The following is a 22,423-nucleotide window of genomic DNA, read 5'->3' on the forward strand; positions in this document are numbered from 1 at the left end:
AAGCCTGATGTGTAACCTGATTGATGTATAAGGTCATGGTTCTGAAAGGGTTAATGTTCATATTACATTGGCTCCATCCATTCTCCTGACATCACACACAGTGTGGGGGGGGTGGAGCTTTTGGAGGGAGCAGATGGATATGGACCAACTCTATGCGGTCCTGCTCATTCTCCCTGAGCAGTGTCCCTGTAATTACTACTGTCATGAATTGACTCTCTTGATATCTCTGAACAGACTCTCGTGTAGGTACTCCACGGTGATGGATCCAGTAATCACTACATAGGTTCAGGGCAAAGCAAAGACAGAAGGCAAAGAAAAGCAGAAATTGCTCGAGAAGCTCTGCAGGTCTGGCACCAGCCGTGGAGAGAGAGAGAGACAGAGTTAACTTTTGGAACCTGATATAACTCTTCCTCTTCGCCTCTTCCAAAGAAGAGTCGTCTTCACCTGAAACGATAACTCTGTTTCTCTCTTCACAGACGCTGCCAGACTTACTGAGTTTCCTCAGCATTCTCTGTGTTTGTTTCAGATTTCCAGCATCTGCAGGATGTTGCTTTTGCCAAAGTCAGGGGAAGGATCAGTGGCAGTGAGCTATGTAAAACTGTCCTGACCTAGCCGGCCACCCACACTGCTGACCTGTGACCTTTCTTTCCCTGACAGGTATTTAACACCAGCAATGTCACCAAGTTGTGCCCAGGTGCTCAATGTGCCTTCGCTTTCTATGGTGGAGAGAGTGTTTACCACAAGTACATCTTCATCCTTCAGATCTGCAACCTCTTTGTCTTTTTGTGGCTGGTGAACTTTGCCATTGCGCTGGGGCAGTGCACATTGGCAGGTGCCTTCGCTTCCTATTACTGGGCATTTAAGAAGCCAGCTGACATACCAGCCTTCCCTTTGCTTGCTGCGTTCGGTCGTTCCCTGAGGTAAGATCATCAAAGTCTTCAGTTCAGCAGCCAGCTTCTAAAATTAAATACAAACTATTACAATCCAGCAAACACGCCAGCCCAGCGATACACAGCAAGCTCCCATTTGTCATCTCAGGTGCACACACAAAGATCCCAAGCCACTGTTACAAACAAAGCACTGAGGATTATCCCAGTGTTCTGGGTAGTATTTATCCCTTCACTAACATCATAACCCACAGCTTATCAGGCAAACATGACTGCGATGTGTGTATACATTACACAGGGACTCCATTTTAAAATGCATCAATGGCTGTAAAATACTTTGTGGCTGTGTTTAGATTGTGAAAGATGAGAGAGAAATCAAAGCTCTTTGCAACTTAACAGGGTAAGATTTGCTTTGCATATTGCCTCACCCTCCTAAATACCTACTTATTTTTGTTCATTCATGGGACATGGGTGTCACTGGCTGGGCCAGCATTTATTACCCGTTCCTAGTTGCCCCTTGAGAAGGTGGCGGTGAACTGCCTTCTTGAACTGCTGCAGTCCATCTGCTGTGGATTGACCCACAATGCCCTTAGGGAGGGAATTCCAGGATTTTGACCAGTGGCAGTGAACGAACAGTGATATATTTCCAAGACAGAATGGTAAGTGGCTTGGAAGGGGGTGGTGTTAAAGTATAGAACATTACAGCTCAGTACTGGCCCTTCGGCCCTTGATGTTGCGCCGACCTGTGAAACCAATCTGAAGCCTATCTAACCTACACTATATTCCATTCTCATCCATATGTTTATCCAATGATCATTTAAATGCCCTTAACATTGCTGAGTCTACTACTGTTGCAGGCAGGGCATTCTATGCCCCTACTACGCTCTGAGTAAAGAACCTACCTCTGATATCTGTCCTATATTTCAGTAAGGCAGTTGAGAAGGTTCCCCACGGTAGGCTATTGCACAAAATACAGAGGCATGGTTTTGATGGTGATTTAGTGGTTTGGATCAGAAATTGGCTAGCTGAAAGAAGACAGATGGTGGTGGTTGATGGGAAATGTTCATCCTGAAATTCAGTTACTAGTGTTGTACCGCAGGGGTCTGTTTTAGGGTCACTGCTGTTTGTCATTTTTATAAATGACCTAAATGAGGGCATAGAAGGATAGGTTAATAAATTTGTGGATGACACTAAGATTGGTGAAGTTGTAGACAGTATTGAAGGATGTTGTACATTACAGAGGGACAGAGATAAGCTGCAGAGCTGGGCTGAGAGGTGGCAAGTGGAGTTTAATGTGGAAAATTATGAGGTGATTCACTTTGGAAGGAGTAACAGGAATACAGAGTACTGGGCTAATGGTAAGATTCTTGGTAGTGTGAATGAGCAGAGTGATCTTGGTGTCCAGGTACATAGATCCCTATAAGTTGACACCCAGGTTGATGGGGTTGTTAATAAGGCACATGATGGGTTAGCTTTTATTGGTAGAGGGATTGAATTTCAGAGCCATGAAGTCATGTTGGCAGCTGTACAAAATCCCGGTGCGGCTGCACTTAGAGTATTGCATACAGTTCTGGTCACGATTTGGAGATGCCAGTGTTGGACTGGGGTGTACAAAGTTAAAAATCACACAATATCAGGTTATAGTCCAACAGGTTTAATTGGAAGCACACTAGCTTTCGGAGCGACACTCCTTCATCAGGTGATAGTCACTATCACCTGATGAAGGAGCGTCACTCCGAAAGCTAGTGTGCTTCCAATTAAACCTGTTGGACTATAATCTGGTGTTGTGTGATTTTTAGTTCTGGTCACCGCATTATAGGAAGGATGTGAAAGCTTTGGAAAGGGTGCAGAGGAGATTTACTTGGATGTTGCTGATATGGAGGGAAGGTCTTACGAGGAAAGGCTGAGGGACTTGAGGCTGTTTTCGTTGGAAAGAAGGTTGAGAGGTGACTTAATACAGATATATAAGATAATCAGAGGGTTAGATAGTAACTGAGCTCCAGGATGAACATTTCCCATCAACCACCACCCTCTATCTTCTTTCAGCTAGCCAATTCTGATCCAAACCACTAAATCACCCTCAATCCCATGCCTCTGTATTTTGTGCAATAGCCTACCATGGGAAACCTTATCAAATGCCTTACATATACATCACATCAACCACTTTACCCTCATCCATTTGTTTGGTCACTTTCTCAAAGAACTCAATCGGAGATGATGGCTATCATGAGGGGACATAGCTTTATGTTGAGAGGCAATGGATATAGGACAGATGTTTAGAGGTAGTTTCTTTACTCAGAGAGTAGTAGTGGCATGGAACGCACTGCCTGCAACAGTAGTAGACTTCACCAACTTTATGGGCTTTAAATGGTCATTGGATAGATATATGGATGCATGTGGAATAGTGTAGGATAGATGGGCTTCAGATTGGTGTCACAGGCTGCACAACATCGAGGGCCGAAGGGCCTGTACTGCCCCGTAATGTTCTATTTTCTATGTTTGTGAGGTGCGACCCATTCTTGACAAAACTGTGTTGATTTTCCCTAATCAAATTATTCCATTCCAGGTGATAATGAATCCTATCTCTTATAATCCTTTCTAAGATTTTACCCACAACAGAAGTAAGGCTCTTTGTCGATAATTACCAGGGTTGACTCTACTCCCCTTCTTGAACAAGGGGGCAGTTGTTATCCTCCAATCCTCAGGCACTGTTCCTGGAGATAATGATGACAAAAAGTTCAAAGCCAAAGGCTCTGCAATCTCATCTTTAGCTTCCCAGAGAATCCTGGGATAAATCCAATCTGGCCCAGGGGATGTATCTATTTTCACACTTTCCAGAATTGCTAACACCTCCTTCTTATGAATCTCAATCCTGTCTAGTCTTATAGCCTGTATCTCAGTATTTTCCTCGACAGCACTTTCTTTTTCCTGTGTGAATACTGATGAAAAATATTCATTTACCGCTTCCCCTATATCTTTGGACTCCATGCACAACTTCCCACGACTATCCTTGACTGGCCATCATCTTACTCTAGTGATTCTTTTATTCCTGACACACCGATAAAAAGCTTTAGGGTTTTGATCCCACCTGCCAAAGACTTCTCATGTCCCTTCCTGGCTCTTCTTAGCTCTCTCTTTAGGTTCTTCCTGGCTAACTTGTAACTCTCAGGTACTCTAATTGAGCCAACACATCTCTATATCAGCCTCCTTCTTCCATTTGACAAGAGATTCAACTTGTTCAGAAAACTCCCAACAGGGTAACCTCTCCTTTCCTGTTTCTAACCTCAGCCCATACTACATCAGTAGATGAGTCCTCAAATGTTCTTTCTGCCACTGTAATACTGTCCTTGACTTAAAATGTCACACCTCCCCCTCTTTTACCATCTTTTCTGCTCTTACTGAAGCATCTAAATCCTGGAACCTGCAATAACCAGTTCTGTTCCTGCTCTACCCATGTTTCTGAAATGGCCACAACATCGAAGTCCCAGGTACCAACCCATGCTGCAAGTTCACCCACCTTATTCCGGATGCTCTTGGCATTGAGGTAGACACAATTCAAACCACCTTCCTGCTTGCTGGTACACTTCTGTGACCTTGAAACCTTATTCATGACCTCACTACTCTCAACCTCCTGGACAGTGGAGTACAGTTTATGTTCCCATCCCCTACTGAGTTAGTTTAAACCCTCCTGAAGAGCATTAGCAAATATCTCCCCCCCCCCCCCCCCCCCCAGCCAGAGTACTGGTACCCCTCTGGTTCAGGTGTAGACCATCCTGTTTGTAGAGGTCCCACCCACACCAGAAACAGCCCCTATTATCCAGGTATCTGAAACCCTCCCTCCTGCACCATCTCTGTAGCCTCTCACTCCCTATTCCTCACTTCACTAGCATGTGACACAGGTAATAAACCAGAGACAACAACTCTGTTCGTCCCAGCTCTAAGCTTCCAATCCTAGCTCCCTGATTTGCTGTCTTATATCCCCATCCCTTTTCCTACCGATATCGTTGGTGCCTATGTGGACCACGACTTGGGGTTGCTCCCCCTCCCCCTCAAGGATCCCAAACACACAACCCGAGATGTCACAAACCCTGGCCCCCGGGAAGCAACACACCAACTGCGAGTCTCTCTCATTCCCACAGAATCTCCAATCTGTCCCCCTAACAATGGAGTCCCCAGTGACTAATGCTCTGATCCTCTCCCCCCTTCCCTCCTGAGCAACAGGGGCACACTCTGTGCCAGACACCTGTTCCCCATGGATTACCCCTGTTCCCCATGGATTACCCCTGTGCCCATGTATCTGCTACCCTTGCCCTTCGAGATGGAAGTGGTCATGGGTTTGGAAGGCACTGTCCAAGGATCTTTGGTGGACAGTACACATGGCTGCTACTGAATGTTGGGGGTGAGGGAATGGATGCTTGTGGATGTGGTGACTATCAAGTGGGCTGCTTTATCCTGGATGGTATCAAGTTTTTCAGTGTTGTTGGAGCTGCCCTCAACCAGGGCAAGTGGGGAATACTCCATCACATCCCTGACTTGTATCTTGTAGATGGTGGACAGGCTTTGGGGAGTCAGGAGGAGAGTTTTGTGTCGCAATATTCCTAGCCTCTGACCTGCTATTGCAGCCACAGTATTTAGATGATGTAAATACTGTTGTAAGTGATTTTCTTGGCCCAAGTCAGTTCCTGTAAATTACAATTACGCTTAAAAGCAAAGAACTAAATGCAGAAACAGGCCCTTCAGCCCCTTTATCCACCTTCCCTGCTTAACAAGACCACAGCTGACCATCGATTTCACTTTCCCCCTGTATCCCCATCTCCCTTGATTACGTAGTATCCAAAATTCTATTAATTTCTGGTTTGAGCATTCTCAGGAGCTGAACTTCCACAGCCCCCTGGGGTACAGAATTCCAAAGATTGACCACAGTTTGAGTGAAGGAATGTCTCTACCGTTCAGTGCTCCAGAGCGATCCTTCATTCTGAGTTGGCCCTTGTCTTGGAGATTCTCCAGCCCGTCAGCCCCGATCAGATCAAACCCTGTACGCAGGCTCATTGCTCACGGATTGTCAACCTCTCCCTGATTTGTTTGGAGTCTCTGGGACAAGGAAGGCTCATAAACAAGCTAATGAGGAGCAAACTAATTAGGAGGCAGAAGTAGGCCATTCTGCCCATCAGATCTGCTGCACCATTCCATAAAATCATGGCTGATGTCAGCCTCAGTATCCACTCTGTTGTCACCAAGCACTGATTCATGTGTTGGTGTGGAAGTTGTCTACCTCTGCCTCCACCATCACCAGGGAAACAAGTTCCAAACTCTCCAGACGACCTGAGAGAAAAACATTCTCCTCATTTCACTCTTCATTGGGAGACTGTCTCTTTGTAATTGCCCTAGATGCTGCAACATTCAAAAAACAGTGGGAGAAAATGATCAATACCTTTAGATTGCTTTCATTTTTATTTCTGTTTATTATTTATAAAGGTTTTGGCGATGGGATGTTTGAATGGACAGGGTACACGCACCTGGGAATTCCTGTTAAAACCTTCAGCAATGTTTTTAATCAGACTTATCAACCCTCCCCTAACCCCCAGCAGGGAGGTATTGATGGCATCCAACTGCAAGAGAATCACTCACTCCTGTTTCAATTTGTCAATCACCTTGAATGAAGGAAAATTGATACTTTCCAACAAGATTGATGGGGTCGTGAAAAAAATTCTTGAACTTCAAACTCTTAAGGCTGCATGCCTCCTCCCTCCCCTCCCATGATCTTCTCCAGCCCCAAGGTGGGGCTGAGGTGTTGACTGAGGATCTTTAGTGAATTTATGAAGAGCACCTTGTAGATGGTACACACTGCTGCTACTGAGTTTTGGTGGTGGAGGGAGTGGATGCTTGTGAATGTGGTGACAATCAAGTGGGCTGCTTTGTCCTGGATGGTGTCAAGCTTCTTGAGTGTTGTTGGAGCTGAACCCATCCAGGCAATTGGGGAGTATTCCATCAAACTCCTGACTTGTGCCTTGTAGATGGCTTTGGGGAATTTGGAGGTGACTTACTCACTGCAGAATTCCCAGCCTCTCATCTGCTCTTGTCACCATTGTGTTTATGTGGTGAGTCCCCCAGCTGAGTTTCTGGTCAATGATAACTCCAAGGATGCTGATAATGTGGGATTCAGTGATGGTAACACCATTCCATGTCAAGGGGTTAGATTGTCTCTTATTGGTGTTGGTCATTACCTGGCATTTGTGTGGCATGAATGTTATTTGCCACTTGTCAGCCCAAGCCTGGATATTGTCCAGATCTTGTTGCATTTGAATATGGACTGCTTCAGTATCTGAGGAGTGATGAACATTGTGCAATCATCAGTGAACATCCCCACTTCTAACCTGGTGATGGAGGGAAGGTCATTGATGAAGCAGCTGAAGGTGCTTGGGCCTAGAACACTACCCTGAGAAACAGTTGCCATGGAGAAGGTGGTGGGAGCTGTCAGGATGCCCCCAATACTGTTGGGTCAACCTCTTGCAATCTCAGCCTATTAGCAGTGAGCTTCCTGATCCAAGGCAGGAAAGCTCCAGTGATAATGAAGAGATCAACATGATTTAGATCCCATCTACCTTCCCTTGGGAAAAAAAAAGAACCAGAAATGACATCACCCACCTTAAGAAACCAAGACCTATAAAGAGAGAGGCGGGGCATACCACCAGTGCTTCACTGGAGCTTCTCACTGATGGTGTTACCTAGTCATGGTGACAAAATGTCAGAAACAGATCACCATGATTTCACAGGATGGGGTGCTCGGATATTTCCAGGAAACATGTTGAGGGGTGGGTCAAGGGTAGTTTTAATCCCCTGACCTCATCCTTCCTTCCCTCCCACACAACATGATGGAAGCCTAGACAAAAGGTGAGTTCATCGGGTCACTTTGGAGGAAGAGGGACCTTCTTTCCTGATATTGAACTTTCCTCTACCCTTTGTTTTGTCCCCCATGCAGGCTCTGACCCTTGACCTCAGCACTCTTGGCCATGTCTTTGATATTCATTAGACTGAGAAAGCAGAGTGAAGGTTTGAAGCCAGGCAGTAGAGGCAGGGTGAAGGATTAGGGGCTGGACCAGAGGCCCTGGCCTGAGTCTCTGAACAAAGGAGAGCAGCTTCAAGGCTGCAAAGCGTAAAAAAGGAGTTACATTCAGTAAAGAGTAACTTGAGGTAACACGTTCTGTAGCAGTTCTGAGGCAGGGTCACTGGGCTGAAAACGTTAGCTCTGTTTCTGTCCACAGACACAGCCGACCTGCTGAGTTTCTCCAGCATTGTCTGCATCTGCACCAAGTGACACGTACTTTGGGTTTGAAAGATCTGGAACAGAGTTCTGCAGCTTGTGACTCTGGGAGGAAGCAGTGAGAAGGAGGATATTGGAGTTTGTTGTCAGGCTGTCTGACGTGCAACAATTTAATTCTGAACCTGTTTCCTTGTGTCAGGTACCATACAGGCTCACTGGCATTCGGATCCTTGATACTCGCCATCATTCAACTTATCCGCATTATTCTGGAATACCTGGATAATAAACTGAAAGGTGGGTTCCTGAGCAGTTCGCAATTGCAGCTACTTCTGAATTGTTTGATCCTTCTTTTAAGGAATCTGGATGTCCCTGAAATTTTTTTTGTCCATTTTTAATTACCTTTGAACTGAGTGGCTCACTCAGGCTGTTTCATGGGGCAGGCACATTGGTGTGGGTATGGAGTCATGTATAGGCCAGACTGGGTAAGAATGGCACATGGCAGATTTCCTTCCAAAAGGGACATGAGCGAGCCAGAGTGGTTTGTACACAATTGTCACATGGTCACCTACGTAGAGAATCGTTTTCATTTCCAAATTTATTAATTGAATTGAAATTCCACCACCCACCGGCTTGCACAGCATTAACCTGGGTCTCTGGGATACGAGGCTAGGAACATTAGCACAGCTTCACCATCACCAAATAGGCAGGAAGGGAACCCAGTGCAGCGAATGTGGGTACGTGTATCACAAAGAGAGTGTGGGTGTGTGTATCACAGAGAGTGGGGGTGTGTATCACAGAGAGGGTGGGTGTATGTATCACAGAGAGTGTGGGTGTGTGTATCATAGAGAGGGCGGGTATGTGTATCATAGAGAGTGTGGGTGTGTGTATCATAGAGAGGGCGGGTGTGTGTATCATAGAGAGTGTGGGTGTGTGTATCACAGAGAGAGTGGGTGTGTGTATCACAGAGAGAGTGGGTGTGTGTATCACAGAGAGGGCGGGTGTGTGTATCACAGAGAGGGCGGGTGTGTGTATCACAGAGAGTGTGGGTGTGTGTATCACAGAGAGAGTGGGTGTATGTATCACAGAGAGGGCGGGTGTGTGTATCACAGAGAGTGTGGGTGTGTGTATCACAGAGAGGGTGGGTGTGTGTATCACAGAGAGTGTGGGTGTGTGTATCACAGAGAGAGTGGGTGTGTGTATCACAGAGAGAGTGGGTGTGTGTATCATAGAGAGAGTGGGTGTGTGTATCACAGAGAGTGTGGGTGTGTGTATCATAGAGAGAGTGGGTGTGTGTATCACAGAGAGGGTGGGTGTGTGTATCACAGAGAGGGCGGGTGTATGTATCACAGAGAGAGTGGGTGTGTGTATCATAGAGAGTGTGGGTGTGTGTATCATAGAGAGTGTGGGTGTGTGTATCACAGAGAGTGTGGGTGTGTGTATCATAGAGAGAGTGGGTGTGTGTATCATAGAGAGAGTGGGTGTGTGTATCACAGAGAGTGTGGGTGTGTGTATCACAGAGAGAGTGGGTGTGTGTATCACAGAGAGAGCGGGTGTGTGTATCATAGAGAGGGCGGGTGTGTGTATCATAGAGAGTGTGGGTGTGTGCATCATAGAGAGAGTGGGTGTGTGCATCACAGAGAGTGTGGGTGTGTGTATCATAGAGAGAGTGGGTGTGTGTATCACAGAGAGTGTGGGTGTGTGTATCATAGAGAGAGTGGGTGTGTGTATCACAGAGAGAGTGGGTGTGTGTATCATAGAGAGGGTGGGTGTGTGTATCACAGAGAGGGTGGGTGTGTGTATCACAGAGAGGGCGGGTGTATGTATCACAGAGAGAGTGGGTGTGTGTATCATAGAGAGTGTGGGTGTGTGCATCATAGAGAGAGTGGGTGTGTGTATCACAGAGAGTGTGGGTGTGTGTATCACAGAGAGAGTGGGTGTGTGTATCACAGAGAGTGTGGGTGTGTGTATCATAGAGAGAGTGGGTGTGTGTATCACAGAGAGAGTGGGTGTGTGTATCATAGAGAGAGTGGGTGTGTGTATCACAGAGAGGGTGGGTGTGTGTATCACAGAGAGAGTGGGTGTGTGTATCACAGAGAGGGCGGGTGTATGTATCACAGAGAGAGTGGATGTGTGTATCATAGAGAGTGTGGGTGTGTGTATCATAGAGAGTGTGGGTGTGTGTATCACAGAGAGTGTGGGTGTGTGTATCACAGAGAGTGTGGGTGTGTGTATTATAGAGAGAGTGGGTGTGTGTATCACAGAGAGAGTGGGTGTGTGTATCACAGAGAGAGTGGGTGTGTGTATCACAGAGAGGGTGGGTGTGTGTGTCACAGAGAGAGTGGGTGTGTGTATCATAGAGAGGGCGGGTGTGTGTATCATAGAGAGTGTGGGTGTGTGTATCATAGAGAGAGTGGGTGTGTGTATCACAGAGAGTGTGGGTGTGTGTATCATAGAGAGTGTGGGTGTGTGTATCACAGAGAGGGTGGGTGTATGTATCACAGAGAGAGTGGGTGTGTGTATCATAGAGAGGGCGGGTGTGTGTATCATAGAGAGGGCGGGTGTGTGTATCATAGAGAGAGTGGGTGTGTGTATCACAGAGAGGGCGGGTGTATGTATCACAGAGAGAGTGGGTGTGTGTATCATAGAGAGGGTGGGTGTGTGTATCACAGAGAGAGTGGGTGTATGTATCACAGAGAGAGTGGGTGTGTGTATCACAGAGAGTGTGGGTGTGTGTATCATAGAGAGTGTGGGTGTGTGTATCATAGAGAGAGTGGGTGTGTGTATCACAGAGAGGGCGGGTGTATGTATCACAGAGAGAGTGGGTGTGTGTATCATAGAGAGGGCGGGTGTGTGTATCATAGAGAGGGCGGGTGTGTGTATCATAGAGAGTGTGGGTGTGTGTATCATAGAGAGAGTGGGTGTGTGTATCACAGAGAGTGTGGGTGTGTGTATCATAGAGAGTGTGGGTGTGTGTGTCACAGAGAGAGTGGGTGTATGTATCACAGAGAGGGCGGGTATGTGTATCATAGAGAGTGTGGGTGTGTGTATCATAGAGAGGGCGGGTATGTGTATCATAGAGAGTGTGGGTGTGTGTATCATAGAGAGTGTGGGTGTCTGTACGACAGAAGCAGCAGAAGTCCGATGTGGGAGAAGTTGATGTGATGGTGTGGTAAGATATTGATGGGGTGGAATGTGAAACATTGACTCCGGTGAAATGTTCATGGTGTAACTCCCATGTGATCCCACAGTATGCTGAGACACCTTCAGTGGGCATAACTGTAAATTTACTCAGTCTCAGAGTCAGTGTCATCTGCTTTTGAAGTGGGTTAAAGGGAGAGGAAAGTTAATTTTACACAGGTTCAATGTTTTGAGTTAACAGATGGGGTTTACTTTGGATGTCACATCTTTACACCTCGTCCTTATGTTTTGTACCTTCATCATAAGTTCCTTTGCCAGTATTTATAATGGAGCTTCCGATATAAGCACGTCACATTGTAATGACAACCTTTGTCCAGTGGGTGGTGATGTCATGTGTCTGGTTTGGGGGGTGGGAGTCTTGTATTATATTGCAATTAGTTTAAATTGTTCCTGTAAATTGGTACTGGGAGGAAGTTTTGATCGAGTACATCAGGAGAAAGTGTTTTCAGGGGCAGGAGGGTGAGGGAGCAGAGGGAGACAGATTGAATGGAATCGGGGAAAAGCCGCAGAGGGGGAGTTGAGGGGGATTGTTTTACACAGTGAGTTGTTAGGAACTGGAAGGTGCTGCCTGAACTATCCTGTTCAATGATTACTTTCACGAGAGAATTGGATAACTATTTAACATGAAAACAGCTGCAGGATTTAGGGAAAGTGCAGCAATATGAGACTGATTGGAGATCTTTCAAGAAGCTGACACAAGCAGGAGAGGCTGAATGGCTTTCCCCTCTACTCTACATTCCTGTGTTCCTGCATTCATGCATTCCCATGTTTCTGCATTCCAGTGTTCCTGCATTCTTGTGTTCCCATGTTCCTATATTCCTGTGTTCCTGCGTACCAGTGTTCCCTTGTTCCTGCACTCCCATGTTACCATATTTCTGCATTCCCACGTTCTGTGTTCACGTGTTCCCATGTTCCTGTGTTTCTGCATTCTTGTATTCGTGTTCCTGTGTTCCCATGTTTCTGTGTTCCACGTTCCCGTGTTCCTGTGTTCCTGCGTTCCTGCATACCCATATTTCTGTGTTCCTGTGTTCCCACATTTCCATGTTCCCACGTTCCCATTTTCCCATGTTCCTGTGTTCCCATGTTCCCGTGTTCCCGTATTCCTTTGTTCTTGCATTCCCGTGTTCCCGCATTCCTGTGTACCCACATACCCGTTTCTGTTTTCCCGCATTCCCATGTTCCCATGTTCCTGCATTCCCGCTTTCTCGTGTTCCTGCATTCCCATGTTCCTGTGTTCCTGCATTCCTGTGTTCCTGTGTTCCCGTGTTCCTGTGTTCCCACATTTCTGTTCCATGTTCGCGTGTTCCTGTGTTCGCATGTTCCTGCGTTCCTACTTTTCCATGTTCCTGCGTTTCCATGTTCCTGTGTTCCCACATTTCCACATTCCCGTGTTCCCATTTTCTCATGTTCCTGTGTTCCTGTGTTCCCATGTTCCTGTGTGCCTGCATTCCCGCTTTCCCATGTTCCAGCGTTCCTGTGTTCCCACGTTTCTGTGTGATTATGGATTAATTCAGAGCTTGTTGCTTTACCCTCAGGTGCACAGAACAAATTTGCCAAGTTCCTGTTCTGCTGCCTGAAATGTTGCTTTTGGTGTCTGGAAAAATTCATCAAATTTCTCAACAGAAATGCCTATATAATGGTGAGTCTCTGCCTATTCTCACTGCCTGGGAATTTCAGTATCACTTGATACTGTCAGTGATCAATGTGTTGAATGTTCACATTCTAAAGTTGTGAAAGGCACGATATAAATGTGAAATATAACAACTTTCCTTTTTTCAGATCGCCATTTATGGTAAAAACTTCTGCACATCTGCAAAGGATGCCTTCTATTTACTGATGAGGAATGTGGTGAGGTGAGACTTGTCAAGAAATGGTTATTTTCTCCTGACTAAGCCCTGGAATCCCGGATTTCCATCACCCTCTCTGTGGAAGAGTGCTTCCCAACATCACCCCCAGAAGGGCCCCGCTCCAATTTTGAGATTATGGATCCCTTCCCCATAAATATTAAAGAAAATAAATTCTCACTATCAACCCTCTTAAATCCTTCCTTAAAATACATTGATCAAGTCGCCTCTTAATCTTCTATACTCAAGAAAACACAAGCCCAATCCTTATCAGAATCAGGATGTTTGCCAATGATTGCACAATGTTCAGCATCTCAGATACTGAAGCAGTCCGTGTCCAAATGAAACAAGAACTGAACAATATTCAGGCTTGGGCTGTCAAATAGCAAGAAACCATTTGTGCCACATGATGACCATGTACAATAAGAGAGAATCTGACCACTATCCCTTGATATGTTGACACTACTAAAATCGGCACTATCAACATCCTGGGAGTTACCATTGTCCAGAAAGTCACCTAGACTCACCATATAAACACAGTGGCTACAACAGCAGGTCAGAGGCTAGGGATACTATGGTGAGTAACTCACCTCCTGACTCCGCAAAGCCTGTCCACCATCTACAAGGAGGACCTATGCCCAAAACATCAATTCCTCTGCTCCCCAGATGCTGCCTGACCTGCTATGCTTTACCAGCACCACACTCTTGACTCTAATTTCCAGCATCTGCATTCCTCACTTTCACCATCTACAAGTCAGGAGTGGGATTGAGTACTCCCCACTTGCCTGGATGGGTGCAGCTCCAACAACACTCAAGAAGCTTGACACCATCCAGGACAAAGCAGCCCCATTTGATTGGCACCACATCCACAAGCATCCATTCCCTCCAGCACCAACACTAAGTAGCTGCAGTGTGTACCATCCACAAGATGCACTGCAGAAATTCATCAAATGTCCTCAGACAGCACCTTCCAAACCCAGAACCACATCCATCTGGAAGAACAAGGACAGCAGATACATGGGGACATCAGCCCCTGCAAGTTCCCCTCCAAGGCACTCACCATCCTGAGTTGGAAGTATATCACCGTTCCTTCAGTGTTGCTGGGTCAGAATCCTGGAATTCCCTCCCTAAGGGCATTGTGGGTTAACCTACAGCACATGCACTGCAGCGGTTCAAGAAGGCAGCTCACCCCCACCTTCTCAAGGGGCAACTAGGGATGGACAATTAATTCTGGGTCCAGCCAGTGATGCCATGTCTCAGGAAAGAATAAAAAAAATTCCATCTCACCAGTCCTCATCATTTAACCCTTTTCTCTCCAGGATCATTCTGGGGAATCTACTCTTGCCCCTCTCAAGATCAGTCTCTCCTTCCTGGAGTAGGGGGTATGTCCCTGCTCTATACCAGGCCAACATCAGCCTTATGTCAGATTCCACCCCCATTGTCAAACGTGAAGGGGAAGAGGCTCATTGGCAGGAATAGCACGGGGTTAGATACAGAGTAAAGCTCCCTCTGCACTGTCCCATCAAACACTCCCAGGACAGGGACAGCACCGGTTAGATAGAGAGTAAAGGTGCCTCTGCACTGTCCCCATCAAACACTCCCAGAGCAGGGACAGCACGGGGTTAGATACAGAGTAAAGCTCCCTCTGCACTGTCCCCCATCAAATACTCCCAGGACAGGGTCAGCATGAAGTTAGTTACATGGTAAAGCTCCCTCAGTAATGTCCCTATCAAACACTCCCAGGACAGGGACTGCATGGGGTTAAATACAGAGTGTAAAGCTTGCTTTACAATGTCCCCCCCATCAAACACCCCCAGGACAGGGACAGCACGGGGTTAGATATAGAGTAATGATCCCTCTACACTGTCCCCCATTGCACACCAGGAGTATTTATTGGCAGAAATGAGTTGAGTGTGTACTATATTTCTTTGGTATCTTTAATATCCCAAAACATCTCGAGCTGTCTCACAGGAAGAGTACTAAATATAGTCTGACACTGAGCCATGAAAAGAGATTTGAACAGGACTGAAAGGTTGAACAAAGAGATCGATTTCAGAAAGTGCCTTAAAGGCAGAGAGAAAGGCAAGGCGTTTATCTTAACCAATACCTGAAAACATTAAGAAAATAATGCCATCATATTGTACCATCCCAAGGTATACATTCCCAGTGTGGTTAACACTCTCTTTGATGTTATTCATCCAAAATCAATCCAAAGTGACTATAAACTTCTAAAGGTTCATTGCCTGTCCATCTTCCCAAGCACAGAGCTAGTGATTTGAGACAAACAGAAGCAGAAATCGCTGGGCATTTTCTTTCCCCATGGTTCTATCTCTCACTGGAGTTTGTGGACTCCTCCAACCTCATTGTAACTCTGCACAGATTTATTCTGTTCTGTTCCCCCTCTGTTCAGTGAACCAGTGTTTCTGTCTGTCTCTCAGATCCATGCAGCTCCAAAGCACTCTCTTTGATTTTCTGTGATATTGCAGGAAGGCCTGCAACTTGATCTTTATAATGGCTTGCTCTGTCCCCTTCCCCATGACAGTGTGACTCACATGGCCCCTATGAAATGCTGGTTTTGTCTGTTTCACAGCCCAATCCCTGTTTGTCTTTGTAAGTGGACAGTTCAAAGCACAGCAGTTTACTGCTTGACGTTCCCAGCAGTTTTCGGAACGCTGGAGGTCCCCAGTCTCTGCTGTTAACACCCGGCCGCTGTCATGTGTCTGAAATGCCTTCCACCCTCTTCACAGTCAAACTGTCTTGGCCTTCCTTTAATCTTCAACAATCAGGGATCAGGTTTACGGTCACACTGATTTCAGCACAGACCGTCCAACTCTAATTTATTTAACCTTAAACTTGCAAATACAGTCCCAGAACGTCATGATTTGGAGATGCTGGTGTTGGACTGGGGTGTACAGAGTTAAAAATCACACAACCCCAGTTTATAGTCCAACAGGTTTATTTGGAAACACACTAGCTTTCAGAGCGACACTCCTTCATCAGGAGGAGCAGCGCTCCGAAACCTAGTGCTTCCAAATAAACTTGGTGAACTATAACCTGGTGTTGTGTGATTTTTAACCCAGGGCATCATAACCTTGTAAACCTCTCAGGTGTCCCACATGAGGTTTCCCAGACTCCTGCTGTGGGTGGGTGGGTGGGCAGAGAGTGAGTCATTCAGAAAGTCAGTCTTCCTCCTTATTTACTCATGAATCTGGTGTTATGTTTCCATTGGCAGAGTCGCTGTGTTGGATAAAGTGACGGATTTTCTTTTATTACTCGGCAAATTGCTGATTGTTGGGGGTGTCGGTAAGTATTTGGACTCAATCTGCTCTGCGGCTAAACTCCCTCCATTAAAAACTTTCCCCTGTGTGAAGGGAAACTCTTTCTTTGGTTAAAATCACATCCCTCGCTGTTTATCCATGGCTGTGTAAACATTTAATTTCCCAGTGTTTCCTCATTCACTTTGGAAAGTTATCACTGAATCTGCTCCCACCGCCCTTTCAGGCAACACCTTCCAGATCCCAACAACTCACTGCGTAAAATAATCCCCCTCACCTCCCCCCCTGGGGTTTCTCCCCGACCCCCTGCAATCTGTCTCCCTTTGCTCCCTTACCCTCCTGCCCCTGCAAGCACTGTCTCCTGATTGACTCTCTGCAGTCCCTTCATAATTAATTAACAATGCAAAGTCTGTCAAGCCCACAATCCTCCAAGATCTTTCTATGTTGATCCAATTCCAGTCTTTGATGGTAATCACTCCAGCCTTGCTGACCCTGCCCTCAGCTGCGTGGGCCCTAAACTCTCGAATCCCATTCCGGAATCTCTTTGCCTCTTTCTTGCTGTTTACGATGGTGCTGAAAGCCTCCTCCTCACATCGAACTTCCGTTGACTTGTCCCACGATCCCCGCTGTGCCTCAGTGTCAGATGCTGCCTGGTAACACTCACATGAATCACCTTGAGAGGGGCTATGTAATCGCAAGTGGTTGTTGTTGCATTACCTTTCTGTCAGATTTGAAAGCCGGTGAATTTGTCTTATTCTTATTTTGTGTCCAGGAGTGCTGGCTTTTTTCTTCTTTACACAAAGGATATCGATCATCGCTGGTGAAGCACCATCATTAAACTATTACTGGGTCCCTCTGGTGGTAAGTAATTCACTCCCTTCGTTCTCCTGTGACTTCACTGGAAAACTGCAACTTCAAGAAACAGTCGCATTTCGATAGTGCCTTAGGATATCTGCTTCAGAACAAATAAGGCAGAGCAGTTTAAAGCATTTGTCACTGTTATAATGTGGGAGAGCCCCCAGCCAGTTGAGGCACAGCAAGCTCCCACTGACCAGGGAATGAGAATGACCAGATCTTCTGTTTTTGAGGATTGGAGATTGATTGACGGATAAAGCAGAGAATGGTCTCCAGAATCCAAGGGCAAGTCTCCTGCTTTTCCTCCAACTGATGGCCAAGTACACTTGTTGCTCAATGTGAGAGGACGGACACAGCTCCTCCCTGTGTGCTCAGTCTAATATTAATTCCTCAAAAAAGATTATCAGCCCATCGCTGTGTGAGAGAGCATGTTGCTCACTGATCGGCTGCTCCTGCTTCTTGCATTAGAACAGGTTAGACGCGTCAAATACATCCAGGGCCGGAAGAACATAGAAAAGTACAGCACAGAACAGGCCATTTGGCCCACGATGTTGTGCCAAGGATTATTCCTAATCTAAAATAAAATAATCTAACCTACACACCCCTCAATTCACTGCTCTCCATGTGCATGTCCAGCAGTCACTTAAATGTCCCCAATGACTCTGCTTCCACCACCAACACTGGCAACACATTCCATGCATTCACAACTCTCTGCATAAAGAACCTCCCTCTGACTTCTCCTCTATACCTTCCTCCTAATATCTTCAAACTATGACCCCTCGTACCAGTCAATCCTGCCCTGGGGAAAAGTCTCTGGCTATTGACTCTATCCATGCCTCTCGTTACCTTGTACACCTTGATCAGGTCATCCCTCTTTCTCCTTTTCTCCTGAGAGAAAAGTCCAAGCTTAGTCCATCTTTCTTTGTAAGACAAGCCCTCCAGTCCAGGCAGCATCCTGGTAAACCTTCTTTGCACCCTCTCCAAAGCCTCTGTATCTTTCCTATAGTAGGGTGACCAGAACTGGACACAATATTCCAAGTGTGGTCTCACCAGGGACTTGTAGAGCTGCAGAAAAACCTCACAGCTCTTAAACTCGATCCCCCCTGTTAATGAAAGCCAAAACACCATATGCTTTCTTAACAACCCTATCCACTTGGGTGGCAACTTTGAGGGATCTATGAACTTGAACACCCAGATCCCTGTATTCCTCCACACTGCCAAGAATCCTGTCTTTAATCCTATATTCAGCATTCAAGATTGATCTTCCAAAATGCATTACTTCGCATTTATCCAGGTTGAACTCCATCTGCCATTTTTCAGCCCAGCTCTGTATCCTGTCTACGTCGCGCTGCAGCTTGCACTAGCCCTCGATACTATTGACGGCACCTCCAACCTTTGTATCATCAGCAAATTTACTAACCCACCCCTCAACCTCCGCATCCAAATCATTTATAAAAACTACAAAGAGCGGGATCCCACTCAACATTGACCTCCAGGCAGAATATGTTCCACCTACAACCACTCTCTGCCTTCTGTCAGCCAACCAATTCTGAATCCAGATAGCTAAATCTCCCTGTATCCCATACTTCCTGACTTTATGAATCAGCCTACTATGGGGAACCCTATCAAATGCCTTGCTGAAGCCCATATACACCACATCCACTGCTCAACCTTCGTCGACCTGTCTCGTCACCTCCTCAAAGAACTCAATAAGATTTGTGAGGCATGACCTGCCCCTCACAAAGCCATGCTGACTGCCTTTAATCACACTATGCTTTGCCAAATAGTCATAAATCCTATCCCTCAGAATTCTTTCCAAACCTTTGCTGACCACAGATGTAAGACCGACTAGTCTGTAATTGCCAGGGATTTCTCTTTTCCCCTTCTTGAAAAGAGGAACAACATTCGCCTCCCTCCAATCCTCCAGTACAACTCCCGTGGAGAGTGAGGAAGCAAAGATCTTCGCCAGCAGCTTAGCAACCTCCTTTCCTGCTTCCCAGAGCAGCCTGGGATAAATCTGGTCTGGCCCTGGGGACTTATCAATCTTAATGGTTGCCAAACTTTCCAGCACATCAACTTCATCAATCTTGATCTGTTCGAGCCTGTATCCCAGCTCCTTAAAGTTCTCATTCACAACAAGGTCCCTTTCCTCAGTGAAAACCGAAGCAAAAAACTCATTTAGGGCTTCCCTTATCTGCACAGACTCCACGTACAAGTTCCCTACGCTATCCCTGATCAGCTGGACCTTGTCCCTGATCATTCTCTTATTCCTCATGTATGAGTAAAATGCCTTTGGGTTCTCCCTAAACCTTCTTGCCAAGCCTTTTTCATGCCCCCTCCTGGTTCTCCTCAGTCCATTTCTGAGCTCTTTACTAGCAAGCCTGTAATCCTCTAAAGCTGTGCTAGATCCTTGCTTCCTCCACCTTACATAAGCTGCCTTCTTCCTTTTGTTGAGAAGCTTCTCTGTTCTTGTTATCCAAGGTTCCTTTATCTTACCCCTTCTTATCTGTCTCAGAGGAACAAATTTGTGCATCACTCACAACAACTCAACACTTTCCACATGTCTACTGTGCCCTTTCTGTGGAACAATTGCTCCCAGTCTGTACTTCCCAACTCCTGTCTGATAGGATCATAATTTCCTTTTCCCCAATTAAATATCTTCCCTTGGTAACTGCTCCTTTCCCTCTCCATGGCTATGGTAAATGTGAGGCAGTGATGGTCATTGTCACTAAAGTGCCCTCCCACCGCGAGATCTGACACCTGTCCTGGCTCGTTGCCGAGCACCAAAACCAAAATGGCCTCTCCCCTCGTCGGTCTGTCTACATACTGAGTAAGGAACCCTCCTGAACACACCTGACAAAAACGGCTCCATCCAAACCATCTGCACTTAAGAGGTTCCAGTCAATATTGGGAAAGTTGAAGTCACCCAGAACAACAACCCTGCTACTTCTGCATTTTTCCAGAATCTCTCTACTGCTATTAGGGGGTCTGTAGAAAACCCCCAATGCGGTGGCTGCTCCCTTGCTGTTCCTAACTTCCACCCATACTGACTCAGTAGACAAACCTTCCTCAATAACCTTTGTTTCTGTAGCTGTGATGCACTCTCTGATTAGCAATGTTACACCCCCTCCTCTTTTTCCACCCTCCCTGTTCTTTTTAAACGTTCTAAACCCTGGAACATCAAGCAACCATTCCTGCCCCAGTGAAACCCACGTCTCCGTTATGGCCACAACATCGTAGCCCCAGGTACTGATCCATGCTCTGTGAAAGGGGCAGTAAGAACACAGGTTAATTCTTTCTGTTACTGGTAATGATAATCGATCGCTTGAACAGAGTTGTTCAATAAAATTTGCAGATAAGGATCTGTGCTTCACGGTCAGAGGGACAGTGCTGAGGGAGGGCCGCATTGTCAGAGGGTCAGTACTGAGGAAGTGCTGCAGTGTCAGAGGGTCAGTACTGAGGGAATACCGCACTGTCAGAGGGTCAGTACTGAGGGTGTGCAGCAGTGTCAGAGGGTCAGTGCTGAGGGAGTGCTGCACTTTCAGAGGGTCAGTACTGGGGGAGTCCCACGCTGTCAGAGGATCAGTGCTGAGGGAGTGCCGCATTGTCAGAGGATCAGTGCCACACTTGCAGAGGGTGGGTGCTGAGGGAGTGCTGCACTGTCGGAGGTTCAGTGTTGAGAGAGCACTCCACTGTCAGAGGGTCAGTACTGAGGGAGTGCCACACTGTCAGAGGGTCAGTGCTGAGGGAGTGCCTCACTTTCAGAGGGTCAGTACTGAGGGAGTGCTGCACTGTCAGAGGGTCAGTGCTGAGGAAGTGCCGCACTGTCAGGGGGTTAGTGCTGAGGGAGTGCAGCACTGTCGGAGGGTCAGTGCTGAGGGAGTGCTGCACTGTCAGGAGGTCAGTACTGAGGGAGTGCCGCACTATCAGGGGGTCAGTGCTGAGGGAGTGTCGCACTGTCAGAGGGTCAGTACTGAGGGAGTGCCACACTGTGAGAGGGTCAGTGCTGAGGGAGTGCCGCACTGTCAGAGGGTCAGTACTGAGGGAGTGCCGAACTGTCAGAGGGTCAGTACTGAGGGAGTGCTGCACTTTCAGAGGGTCAGTACTGAGGGAGTGCTGAACTGTCAGAGGGTCAGTACTGAGGGAGTGCCCCACTTTCAGAGGGTCAGTACTGAGGGAGTGCTGCACTGTCGGGGGGTCAGTGCTGAGGGAGTGCTGCACTGTCGGAGGTTCAGTGCTGAGAGAGCACTCCACTGTCAGAGCGTTAGTGCTGAGGGTTTTATCTTCCTGTAGTGATACCCTAAGGGGCCAGTGGACATGCATATCACAGTCCCCTGATCTTCAGTGTTACTTGGGGGTCTGCTGTCTATCCTATAATCCCATGCATTGTTTGTCCTGTCCAAGTGCATCACCTTACACTTACCTCCCTCTGATCAGCCAACTCTGACCAGGCTGTCTCTATCCTCCTGCAATCTGTTACCATGATCCTCACTATTTCCCGTTGCAGCAATGGGTGTGTATCATGGGGAATGCAGTTTCTCCTGAATTCCTGATGTAATTTCCTGGTGATTGTTTGATATTGATAGCCCGATGGTTTTGCCTCCCTCACACTGATGAGATCAGGTCCCATTGTTTATTCTTTTGAACACTTTCACTGTTCAAAGTTTGTGAGAAGATTTGTATCTTGGGTGCTCGTTGTTGTGGTTCTATTCGCCGAGCTGGGAATTTGTGTTGCAGACATTTCGTCCCCTGTCTAGGTGACATCCTCGGTGCTTGGGAGCCTCCTGTGAAGCGCTTCTGTGATCTTTCCTCCGGCATTTATAGTGGCCTGTCTCTGCCGCTTCCGGTTGTCAGTTCCAGCTGTCCTCTGTAGTGGCCGGTATATTGGGTCCAGGTCGATGTGTTTGTTGATAGAGTCTGTGGATGAGTGCCATGCCTCTAGGAATTCCCTGGCTGTTCTCTGTTTGACTTGTCCTATAATAGAACACCATGAACACCAACTAGCCACGAAACGACACGACCTGCTATCCTTAGTAGCCACACACGCAGATGATAAGCAACATGAGTTTGACTGGGACAACAATACTATTATAGGACAAGCCA

General features: G+C 46.8%; 1 protein-coding gene across 5 annotated transcripts in view; it reads left to right on the forward strand.

Annotated features, from left to right (window-relative positions):
* Positions 1–22,423, forward strand: part of LOC140480153 (choline transporter-like protein 5) — a 284,053-nt gene that overhangs the window by 242,476 nt on the left and 19,154 nt on the right. For all 5 annotated transcript variants that reach the window (XM_072574866.1, XM_072574868.1, XM_072574870.1 and 2 more), the window contains 6 exons: positions 658–920; positions 8,348–8,442; positions 12,882–12,985; positions 13,126–13,199; positions 16,423–16,493; positions 17,238–17,326. In XM_072574866.1, the coding sequence (XP_072430967.1) occupies positions 658–920; positions 8,348–8,442; positions 12,882–12,985; positions 13,126–13,199; positions 16,423–16,493; positions 17,238–17,326 (696 nt within the window). The remainder of the gene's footprint in view (positions 1–657; positions 921–8,347; positions 8,443–12,881; positions 12,986–13,125; positions 13,200–16,422; positions 16,494–17,237; positions 17,327–22,423) is intronic.

The sequence above is a fragment of the Chiloscyllium punctatum genome, chromosome 7 (assembly GCF_047496795.1).
Source record: "Chiloscyllium punctatum isolate Juve2018m chromosome 7, sChiPun1.3, whole genome shotgun sequence".
NCBI lineage: Eukaryota > Metazoa > Chordata > Chondrichthyes > Orectolobiformes > Hemiscylliidae > Chiloscyllium > Chiloscyllium punctatum.